Here is a 12,351-nt window from a genome sequence, read left to right as displayed (position 1 = left end):
TCCATGGGAAAAAACCCAACAAACCCAAACCCCGAGAAGCCGGCTGGTTGCGCTCCCCCCCCAGCACCCCCTCCGCCCCCGGCCGAGCAGGAGCAGGTGCCCGCTGCTGCCGCTGCCGCTGCCACCGCCCCGGGCCCGGCCCCCCCCGCCGGCGGCACCTTGCGAGTCATCCCGGCCCCCCCCGCCCCGCTCCCCCGCCCCGGGCGGCCGTCGGGTGTCGCTTCCCATTTCACTTGGAGATATTTTCGGGTGGCGGGAGCCGCCTCGTCATTTCCGCCAGGAGAAAAAGACACCGGCGCGGCAGCCGCGGCCGCGGAGAGCCGCGGGAACCGGCGGGCAGAGCCAGGCGCAGCCGAGCCCAGCGAGCCCCCCCGCTCGCCGCTCCGGGACCTACCGCTCAGCGGGGCCAGCAGCCGCCGCCGCTGCCCCGCGGGTTCGCGGGGGCGGGAGGCGTCGGAGCGTGCTGCCGCCTCCTCCCCCTTCTTCTTCTTCCTCCTCCTCCTCCTCCTCCTCCTCCTCCTCCTCCTCCCCCTCCCCGCCGAGCCGGCAACATGAACTGAAATCCCCAGAGAGGCACAGAGGCGGCGAGCGAGCGAGCGGAGCGCAGGCAAGCGGGGATTTAGCGGCTCTCTCCTCCTCCAGCCGCCGCCGCCGCCGCCGTTCGGGCTGCGGGCAGCGCGGTTCCCGCCGCCCCGCACAGCCTCGCCCCTCGCCCCGGAGAGCGGCGGCCGCCCGAGCCCCGCGTCCCGCAGCCCCCCCATGGCCCTCATCATGGAGCCCGTCAGTAAGTGGTCGCCGAGCCAAGTCGTCGACTGGATGAAAGGTGAGGAGCGGCGCCGGGGGCTGCGCGGTGCCCCTCTCCCATCACCTTCCCCCCCCCCCCCCCGCCTCCATCCCCGCAGGTGCGGAGAGCTCCGTTGCATCCCCCGCGCCGGGGTCCCGCCTCCCCGGCACCCCCGGCTCCCCCCACGTTTCGGCTGGGGAGTGGAAAGGGAGGAGGGAGGCCGTCGGCGCCGCGCCGCCGGGGCGAGGGAGCAGCGCGGGGGCCGGGGGCTCCGGGGGCATCGGGCTGCCCCGGGGCCGCACTACTCCCTCCGCCCCCGGGCGCAGGGCCGGGGGGGGGCGGGACGCAGCTGGCGACCCCCGTCGGTCCATCAAGCCGGGTAGGGGGGAAGGCTGTGCCCGGGAGAGCCCGGGATACGGCGGCCGTGGTGTGGCGATGGGGCTGTCGTCGTGCCCCCCACCGCAACAGCAGCGAGGGGATGGAGGAGCGTGGCCGGCTGCGCCCGGCAGATGCGGTGCGAAATGACTCGCGAAATAAAAGTTTAACCTAACGTGGGGCGCTGGCCCATGCAGGGCGTGGAGGGGGCACGGCTGCAACCAGGCCCTGCGCGGGGGGGGGCGGGGAGGGGGCTCGGCAGGCGGCGGGTCGGTGGGTCGGTCCGCGCCCTCGGGAACGCCGGGGCTTCTCTTCCCCTCCCCCTCCTCCGCCCCCGCTGCTGTGAAACCGCCCCGACGGGAGGAGGGCGCCCAGCCCGCTCCTCCGGCCGGGGCCAGGGCACCCACGGGTGGGGGAGGAGGTGGGGTGTCGCTATCCCCCCTCCCCAGGGGCGGCATTTAAACATCCATGATGTACGTGGAAGGGGAAGAGTCCTCCGGGCTGGCGTGCGGTTCTGCGGCTCTCTGCTTCTCCCGCTCTCCCCCTCCTCACCTGTCCTCCTCCGAAATAAAGTCTAACGAGAATAAAATTTGGACATCCTGGAAATGATTTCTCTTATTCTGCGTGCACCGACATGGCTTTAACACTGCTATTTAACAAGGTCTTTTTGTGGTGGGGTTTTTTTTTTGTTGTTTTTTGTTATTACCTTTAAGTTAGGCTGCAGCTGTGTTTTGAATAAATCACCATCTAGTATTATATATCTTTTTATAAAGATAGAATGACCGGATGGGTACAACTTTTGAACAACTGCTACATTGTGGGAGTTCCTCATAACATGCTGCATGCTACTAATGTGACACTTTAATCATCCTTAAAATTTCAGGCATATAGCATATGTTTTCAGTTATTCAATCTTGGCATTTATAGCTGTCGAGTTATAATTATATTCAGTAACATACATAGTTTTGCTGTTTCTGAAGTGTTCTCAATCCATAGAATAATAATAATAATAATAAAAAGAAAAACATCATACTTCATAGCCTAAGAAATAGAAAATATTAATAAAAACTTGAAGGAGCTACAGATCATCAATATTAAAAGCAAACCCTTTTCAGCTTCAAAATGTTTTACTACAGCTATTTAGCTTCCAGCATTTTTACTTTTAAAAAAATAAAAAAGATTGTGTAGGAGTTTTTCAAATCAATGACTGAGATACCTCCCCCATATTTTGGGAAAGCAGAAAAATAATGAATTTGTGGATAGTGCATTTTTAAAACACTTCAAAAAATGTAATACATCAAATACTTTTCATAAATGACAGTTGAAGTATGTTGCATACTCTGCTTTTGTATTGTATCAATATAAAATCAGTTATTTAAAAACAACAGGCTGACTAAATGATAACATTAAAAGTGTGAGGCTGGATAAAGGTCTGTGGTTAGAAACCAGTTAATAACACACAGAACTGTAGATCTATTTTTTAAAATAATATGTGAACTTTACAAAAAAAGCAGTTTTTGCAATTGTGCCAACTTTTTGGGTTATGAAGCTTGTTTTGCAGTGTTTAACCTGCTTATTCTGGTGCGAATGCTCAATTGTTTCTCTGGAGCACTTTCATTTTTACTGAGCAAACACATATATGTTGCTTCAAGCTTTCATTTCTTCATTTTGTATTCTGAGTTGCAGATGAACCTTCATCTAGAGTGAGATGCAAAGAGATAAAGCACCTGCCTTTGACTAGCACTGTCTGAGGAAAACCACTTAGGTAGCCACTATAGTTTCAGAAGCTGAGCCTGGAAATGAGTATGACCAGCAGCTATCGGCAGGTCTGGTCCTGTCTGATGGATCACACCTTGCTAAGTTCGGAGGAAGGATGGTAGTGGATAAGGGCAAGTGGTCTTGGCTACAGCAACTTCTTTTTCCTCATGTATCACTTGTAGTGTTGTAAATATTGTTATTGAAATCTGTTCTTCTACTGCTTTAAACACATTGTCTCCACCAAATTACATTTCTGGAAGTCTCCATGTTTTAAGAGGTACCCAAAACAGTTCAATGAGTAAAACATGAATGTGTCTTTGTCATGAGAACTTTGGGGTGAATGCATTAGTGGTCTTTGCATTAGTGGCAGTCAAGTCTGGTTTGCATAAATTACATTAAACTTCAAGATGTGAGGATACTTTGCTGACTTTCTGGGATTATTTTACAGAATTATAAATGCTGAACTGAGTTTTAACCTCTTCCTTGAAGTGCGTGCCCTGCTATGTAATATGCCTGCTCAGAGCAGCTCTGTAAAGAGCATTCTTCAAAATAGATTTCAATGTTCAAAGCAAAATCTTTCCTGAAAAAGGAAAATCCTACTGTTTAACATTGTTTACAGTTATCTGAAAGTAAGGGGAAATGAAACACTTTAGATTTTATTGCTCTCAGTGTTTTTGTGATGGTCTTGCTGGTATGACCTGAACATTTGCAATAAAAAGCCCTGTCTGGAATTCTTTAGGCAAAAGAGCCATTACCTCAGTGGCATTTTGTTCAGGGCAGTGATAAAGCATAGGGCTTAATATTAAAAGATGTGAGAAATGAAGACAGGGAAAGTATTCCCACTTAAAAGTGTTAGATAGAAGTGCCGAGCTCTGGGCTGGATGGCTGGATAGGGAGCAGGCTCAAGACTGTGGGTCTTCATGGAATAAATGCAGCCTCTCCAGTATCTTCTCATTTTTTAATTCCTTGATATACATGGTTGGTCAATGGATCCTTTAATAGTCTATGGACTCTAACACTGCTGAGATACAGAGTTGTACCTGGAATTGGTTACGCAAATAAGCGACTACCTAAATTTCGACTATGAAAATGTGTATGATAAGTAGTGGACCAAAGTACCAGTTAAAACTTTGCAAATGAAAAGGACAAAACGAGCGGAGCCTGTGTCAGCATATGAGTTTTTGTATGGTTTAAAATGAATCCACAGACAGAAGATTAACTGTCATAGAGCTGGAAAAAGAGCAGATGGATTAGCTCATCTCTCCCACAGGATGCCATATTGTATTTGGAGTATTTGAATATATAAATTGATTCAAACTGTGTATTATTTTGCTTTTCATATATTTAGTACTAATTTTAAAGGTCCTGCATGGATCAGCGAGCTGAAGCTGTGTCAGTCACCTCCTCTGCCTCCCCTTTGGAGGACATGTGTGGATTCCACTGCTGCGTTGCAAGACGTTGACACGTTGCATAGGCGAGCGCCGTCAAGCGTCATGGCTTTCACTGACTCAGGAAGGGAACATGTCAGATGTGTTTTAGATTTCTGAGGAGCTAAGAAAGCTCAAAGACATACAATTACTTTCCAAACATCAGGATGTTTTTAACCGAGTCTTGTAATTTAACTTCGTCTGAGGTTATTTATAATGGCTGTAGTTTGATGCGGACTTGCTGCTCTTAACAGTATTCTAGTTTTAATTCAGTACCAACATCTCAATGGCAGAATCTGTTCAAAAAGGCAATCCACGTGGAAAAATCGATATTACTTTATCTGACAAAGCTTAAATATTTATTTTTTGTTTGCTGAATGACAGCTCATAGAGCTTATACTAAGCTCATACAGCTTAAACTGTTGTAATGATAGTCATACTCGAGAAGCTGACATCTGAGGCATGGAGTTGCTCTAAAGGCTTCTAATGCTAAGGAATGCGGGCTTTTTGCCTCTATAAATTCTACTCTACCAGCATTTAGAAGGACATAAATATTTAGAAGGACTGGGGGAAGGAGAAACATGAGTGTGCTAGCAAAGAGAAAGCAGAGTGCAAAAGTTTCCCATTTGGATGATTGAATATGACATGGATTTAAGAACTGAGTTTTTGTCTGATCTTCACGTACAGAAGTTCATGTCCATTGCCAGTCGTATGTGTGTTTGCATGATGTCATCATGGGCTGCCGACAGCTGTCCTCCACTTGGTGTAATGGGAATTACATGTGATTTGTCAAGAAAATGCAAGGGTTTGTGGGAATGCTCTGAAATGAGGGAGTCTTATATTTAATAATGATTTAAATAAAAAATGTTGCCACAGGGATCCTTTTACTCCTGTTCCTCCATGTGCAGAGCCCTAGGACTTCTGTGGCAACACCCAGGTCCTGCTGCAGGTCCTGAACCATTAGGTAGCAACAGGGAAGGTCATCAGTGAAGGCACAAATCCTCTTGCATTATCTAGCATTGGATTTAGGTCTTAAAACCAGCAAGGATGACTCCTGTATTCAGGGTCACTATCAGACCTACCTCCTTTTTTGCCTTGGCTTTTTCTGAAGAAGACTCTCTTATGGACAGAGTTTAGGAGAGAGCTTTTTCTGCAACGTAGGCTGGACTATAGCGTTACAAAGGCCTCTGAGCATCTACTTTCCGGTAGAGAGGAGATGTGCTTCCATAAATGTATGTGTGTCACTTTGGACTTTCAATTTTGTCTATCTTTTGGGTTTTTTTTTTTCAATGGTTTATTGAGTTAAAGGTGCTTTCTTGTGCTACTTGCCTTCACATTGCTTTTGATAGGGCCCTTAACAAAAGCAACTATTAGAAATAATATGGAAAAGGCTGAGTTGTCTCAGGGAAAAAAAAGCTGGGTATTTAAGAGTATGAAAAATGCTTGGCTTCTGAAACTTTAGTTCCTTGTGAAGCTTGTGGAGATGACTGATGAGCTGCAGAATAGTCATCAACTCGAATAGTCATTGCTAAGTGCCATATGTGGAATAGATCAGGTGTTTTACAATTTGTCAGCATTAAAACTTTGGTTTTTTTCTCCCAAGAAAAGCAAACTGAAATTTTGCAGTATCAGAGGGTACATACAGTACTCCATCCTCTTTGAGTTGATGCTATTAAATGGAGTTATGACTTTTACTGTAATTTGTAGCAAGAAGATCTGTGGAAAAGCTGAAGAAAAATATGAAATAGTGCAATAGTTGGAGCTTAATTTCAATGAACTCCCAAACTTTTTATAGATAGTTACTCCATTTGTAAAAAAGTAATATGAATTTCAGTAAGACAAGTTGGGGGTCTTTTTGAAGAGGGGAGTTTGCACAAAGACAGATAGTCAAGAGTCAAACTGCGTTATTCCCAACTTTAGTTTTAAGCTTTAAAGCTGGAGTGAAAGCAATGCTGGAAGATCTCTCTCTTTAGCTTGTTTATTTTTCCTGTGGATCTCTCACTTTTTGCTTGCCCTTCTGACGTTAAGAGTTTCAGCAGTATCAATGGCCACCACATCAGTCACGGTGATGTGTTTTAGAGCATCTTGCTTTGTGATTAGAAAACCTCTCCTGCCATTGTTTATCAGCAGAAAATGAAACTGCAATTGAAAGGGGGATGTGACAAAACCCAACAGCCTGGGTGTTGCCATAGCAAAGGCAATGTTACATAAGCAGCCACTCTGCAAATAATTCATGCAGCCAAATTTTAAGCAGAACATGAGAATTCATTTCTAAATTAATGATCTTTTTCAGGAGGGAGCTTTCCTAGATGAGGTGATCTCACTCGCCACCGAAATTAATGTGCTAGTTGTGAAGCTCTTTCAACACTGCCCGTTTACACCTTTATTTTGTTTGAACATATTGTTCTGTTTCTGAAACATCTGTTAGTTTAAATATGGCCTCACAATATGTTTTCTCAAGTGGTTTTTTGCAACAGTTCAGCGAAGCTCTATATTCTGATCTTATTCAGATTTATTTGCACACTGCAGTATTAAACTAAGCAATTTACAAATGCCTTTTCTGGTTAATGGGTGTCAAGAATTTTGCACGGCAGTGATATAAACCAGATCACTTTTCAGATGAGAGTTTTGAAATATATATACAGATGTATTTTTAGAATCTTTGCAAGTAGTTGTCTCTTAGCGCTCTGGCAATAATAAACCAGGCAGTTTTATCTTCTAAAACCCAAATTGGCAAATGGTCTAGCCTTTCTGTCGGGTCCTCAGAAGTGTAGATAACCATTTAATCTCACTGAAGTTACTGTAGCATTTGATTATATTGTATTTCTCAGAGTCAAGTAGTAATATTTGTTACCAGTTTCCAGAGGAATAAGGAAAAGCTGTTCCTGGAGAAAATTCTTCATTCAAAGGTACGCAACCAGGAGAAAGAGAAACCCCGTTTCTCTGGCTCCCTTGCTATGTAGATGCTGGTGGCTTGTGGGTTTTTTTCAGTAAGTTACCACTTCCTCATTAAATCATAGGATAACTATATCAATGACCACCTGTAGCGAGCACTTACCTTTAGCAGGATAACTGAGCTATAGATTTCTAGGTCCAATTAAAACAAAACTGTTCTACTGTCACTGTCACACTTACTGCTTAAATAATTTACTTAATGAAACCTTTAAACCTTCAGTTTAGAAGCTGAATAGTTATCAAAACAAATGCTGTAGAATAAGGGTTCCCAAATACCTTACTAAAACCAATCCAATTCTGGAAGGGCTGTGTTGTGAAACTGAAATGCCACATTTTCTTCATTCATCTGTTCCAGCTTTTAAAGGCATCCACTTTTTCTAAAAAAGTGAAGTAATTACCTGAAATAAGGGAGTTTAATTTCTTCTTGTGGGACAGTTGGACCTAGCAGGACATTTGCTCTAAAATTTAAAATAGCTGACTGTCCAAGGGCAAGCATCTACTGGTCCTCATAATCCTCCTTTCCTGCAATTGAAGGGTGAAAGGCTGGAAGACTGAGGACCGTTGGTCTGGTGCACCCAAGATCTGGAATGCTACACAAACATTCACTCATACACAAATTTCGCCCTCACCATATATGGGGGTTAGCAGATGTCTGGTAGATGAAACAAATTTTTCCTTGAGGTTTCCAGTGCAGGCATTTCTCTTATGCAAAGGGAATTCAGTATATCAAGTCATTTTACAGCACTGGAGGCTCAAAAATCTAGCCCTTTCTGTTCTGCTGATCTGCCAAATAATATTATCTTTGAGAAAATAGCTGTGAGTGTGATCTTGTAGGGTGCTTGGCATTTCCAGTTTATCCTTTAAGTGGAAATTTAGGGCACTTGGTACCTCAGATGAAGTGCCTAGAACAGTAATTTCAAAGTGTTTGGCCTTACATGATTAACATCTGCTACAGTACCATATGGTGGGAATTTCCAAGTAAACAGTTAATTAATATATGAGTGTACCAGAGTAAGCCATAATTAAACTATATTCAGCTGAAGTGTATTATTTTAATACAGTGGGATGCAAAGTGCTATACTTTTGTATTATACCTTTTCAGTTGTGTGAAGAAGAGGGCAAAAAGTTGATGAGAATTAATTGAACCTTTAAATTAAAGGTTCAAGTAGCTTTCTTTAATAAACAGATGAAGACTCGCATCAGCATCAAACGTCCATTGATTTGAATGGGACTTTGTTTGGTAACGCTGAATTTTTGATAGCGAATACTCTGCAGACTCCTCTGCTAGGATTTTACTAGTGTCCGCTGTGGGTGGTCAGTGGATGTCCAGCTGAGCTGCGCAAGCATATAAGCCATTCACGTAACTTCAGATATTGCTGATGGGGCTATGCCTGTGCCACTTGGTCTAGTGCTGCTGCTGGAATGAAATCTTCCTGTGCCAGCTGGCCAAAATGGCCTGGAGGAGTGTTGGGGTGGGAGCCAAGCAGGAGTAGTGCTGGGACCTCCTACTTGGCCTTCTTGTATTTGGAAGGATGAACATACCCATGGATACTGTTGGGCAGCTGGCTAGTTCACCTCTAATGGGCTCTTGCCTCCCACAGAAGATGATCGTTGGCTATGTAGAAGTTTATAATATTACTGTTTTTGTTAAAGTGTAGAATTTATTTTTAGTTTGGCCCCATCCACCAGTTGCCGATAGCTACAGCTATAAATGACCTATTTTAAAATAGATTCTTCTTCCCTGACCTCCCTTCCTTTTCTCTTTCCCTTCTCTCCTGATAATCTTCATGTCAGTAAGAAGGTGAAGAAAACCTTTCCCTGCATAATGAGGCCAGGTAAATATAGGTGGGACATGCCAATATTGTCTGAGTAATTCATTAGATGGCATTCTTCCCTCTGAGTCAACACTGAAACCGTTCATGGGAGTGACAAGAGACCTTAGTGTTTTTAGTGAGATGTGAACCTGAAATCTTGGCCAGGTGTGGTTGCTGAAGGCTCACTGGCATTCTTCATAATAGTGGGAAAGTTAACTCTAGCGCCCCGATTAAATTCCATGTTAATAATTAAAGTCTTTGTAACTGGACTCCCCTCGTTGGTATCGGTGACTGAGATGTGCCTTCCTTACTTTTTTTAATTACTTTGTAGTTTTGTTGATTGCTTTTACACAATTGCTAATTTGATTTGCAAGGTGCAGTGCCTTTCTTGTCCTTGTTTTGTTTCAGATTTTCAAAAAATAATGGTGGAGGGACCTGTTGAATGCAAAGGAGAATTTGCTCTCTGAAAAAATAACTTACATGGTTAAACCATCAACTATTGTGAATCTTCACTTGTCCTGCTTTGTGTACACCTTTTAAACACCAAACAAATAACAATTTTCTTCTTGTCTTATTCTGAGTAAAGTGTGACTGAAGTATGAGGTGAAATACCCAAAAAGTCTCTTGTTGAGTGTCCAGCACTGGTTGACTTCTGGCTGTCTTGTTTATTGTTTCTTCACAGTCATGGACAGAGAGCCATGTGCCCTTTGTTTCTATTTCTCTTCAGAAGAAGAGAAATATTTCTCTTCATTTTTTTTTTTTGTTTTGCTTTGTTTTGGTTTTTTTTTGTAGACTTTGTTTTATTATAGCTAATATGAAAAAAATACAAATCTGTATTTGTATTCTGTATCTTTGTGGTCTGCTTCTTGTTCCTGAAACTTTCTGTAAGGGCACGATGATGAAGTGGTCATTACTGCTTTTCAGAGAGGTGTTTATTGCGCTTTCAAATATTGTGGTCTTCAAATATTTTCAAATAAAACTAACTGTATGTTATTTTAACCTAGAATGTGGAGGCTTATGATTTCTTAAATTTCTCATTAAGTTTTTTAGTATAGTCTTGAGTGTTATTCCCCACAAGTCCTCTTGAAAATACCTGTGATCAGTAATTTCGCTGTTGGGTACTGAACTTCAAAATCAGATGTAGTTTTCATTTCTTTAGCTGTTATTTCATTGTATGTTTTAAATCGTATAGATCCTAGCTGTTTAATGCAGTCTGTGGTCAAAAACCTATTTCTGGAGCCCTGATAATTGAGTCCAAGAGCACAGTGTAGTGTGAATAATTTGTCATGCTCTGTGTGTGGATTTAAGAGAGAGAGGTTCAGCCTGGAAGCATAATCATTGCACATAAGAAATTTTCATGCAAGTGTCAATCTGAACGTTTGAAGGAAGGAGGTGAGTTTATCATTAGAAAAATAAGGAAGTTAGGTATGTGGCAGGAGTCCCTGAGAGCAAATAAACTCATCTTTTAAAAGGAATGGATATTTCATAGCCTTCAAAGTATTGTTTTAAACATCTGCTTTAGCAAATTGCATTACTGGCATAGCATTTGAATGCCTGCCTGAGTTATGACAAAGCTACCCTTAGCAACTATAGAAAGTAAAATGGAGCATATGCAGTGATGAAACTTCTGTATTCCTAAGATTAGTGTGTTTCCTGTGCTTTTTTTTTTTCTTTTAAAAAAAGGATTTGGTGTTTTCTGGCAACTACCTTGGCTTGAATAAGACAGCTGAAGAGTTGTGGCAAAGCTACTGAAGGAGGGCTACCCATCTCCCTGATTTGATCTCCAGAGGTGCCTTCCAAGCCCATATTATTCTGTGATTCGGTGATTCTGCGGAAGTGTCAGTATTTGAAAATGGTTTTACTAGCTTACCAACCCAAGATTTTGGGAAAAACAAAACACTTGGTGCAAGACAAAAAATCACTTTTCTATGAAAATATACCCCTTGTACTATGTAGTATTTGCTAGATGAATAAAAGATGAAATTTGTTGCAGAAAGCTAAAGGTAATTTCAGTTACTAAAAGCTTACAAAGTTAGTTTCCATGTTCTTCCATGTTTCCATGTTTCTTCCATGTTCTGTCTTGGTCAATAAAACCCTTTTCTGTTACTTATTTGGACATCATACAGTTTCTCTCTTTCATCCTAACTATTGTCCGTCAGCTCACGAAAAGCCACACTGAACTATTCAATTATGAGCTGGAGGTAACTAATGCTAATGAGATATGAATGAGCAAACCTGAACAGACTGGACAATTAGTGACTGCCTCTGGTGGTGTTATCAGACATAGGGTTTTATTCTTCTTCCTGAGATGATGCTTCCGCACAGGGTGCGTTGGTGTGCTGTAGGTGGCTGCCTGGACATCTGAATGATGGGGATTGTGGAATGGGGGCTTGAGTTTGCAGGATACTGTGTTCTGACTGCTTTTCACCTCTGCAAATCTGTGCAAACTCCTATTAAGGGAATGAGTGCTGTCTGTGTAATAGAATAACTGAAAGGATAACATCCATACGTGACGTGCTCCTTCAAAAAAATGAAAATTAACCAAAAATTTGTCTTCTGGTTGAAAAGAACATGAAGCAAACAGAATAAAAATTTTGCTTCCTGGTCCCTTATTTAAAAAAAAAAATAAATTAGAAGACCTTTACTTTAGACAACTTTTTTTTTTTCAGTTGATAATACATTGCAGGCTGTGATGAGAATGGTGACATTTTATATCCAAAGGAAAAATGAACATGCTCATAACTCTTGAATTGCATATGTATGAAATCAACTCAACTAACAGGGAAAATTAAATAACATCTAGGAATTGTAATGTTATCTTGTCATTTCATTAGATTTCCGCACTTTGTATATGTTCGGTAATGTGGTCTACCTCCTACAAGGTAATTGACTTGTATTTCTCCTAAGATTAAAATTATAAATCTTAAGCCTCTACCCTCTTGTTTAGTGCTCTCAAATACTGGAAGGAGTTTCCTGCAGAATACTGTTTTGATAAATCTTACTAAATCAAAATTCACTCCAAGAAAGAATTAAAATGAGACCTCTGAAGGAAAAGATTGATGTGTGTCAGGATTTAGTTTCAATCAGTGATAAAATTGTTTCTAAAATTACAAATCTATCTAATTTACTTTTCTTTGATAGAATCTGTGAAAGTGTTATGGCAGTTTACAAAGTTGTAGCTTGAAGTTTTTGAGTTCAAAGCATTTCAGTAGTGTCAAATGTTATGACTGTACTCCCT

At 42.5% G+C, this 12,351-nt stretch overlaps 1 protein-coding gene across 4 annotated transcripts in view; it reads left to right on the top strand.

Annotated features, from left to right (window-relative positions):
• The first annotated feature begins 583 nt into the window (after positions 1 to 583).
• The window catches only part of CNKSR2 (connector enhancer of kinase suppressor of Ras 2), a 222,132-nt gene continuing 210,364 nt past the window's right edge, over positions 584 to 12,351 (top strand). For 3 of the 4 annotated variants that reach the window (XM_074152442.1, XM_074151617.1, XM_074150771.1), the window contains exon 1: positions 760 to 823. In XM_074152442.1, the coding sequence (XP_074008543.1) occupies positions 760 to 823 (64 nt within the window). Of the gene's footprint in view, positions 824 to 12,351 lie in introns of all 4 variants that reach the window. The other variant, XM_074149949.1, reaches the window with a different exon arrangement.

The sequence above is a fragment of the Numenius arquata genome, chromosome 1, assembly GCF_964106895.1.
Source record: "Numenius arquata chromosome 1, bNumArq3.hap1.1, whole genome shotgun sequence".
Taxonomy (NCBI): Eukaryota; Metazoa; Chordata; class Aves; order Charadriiformes; family Scolopacidae; genus Numenius; species Numenius arquata.
This window is presented reverse-complemented; position numbering and strand designations above follow the sequence as displayed.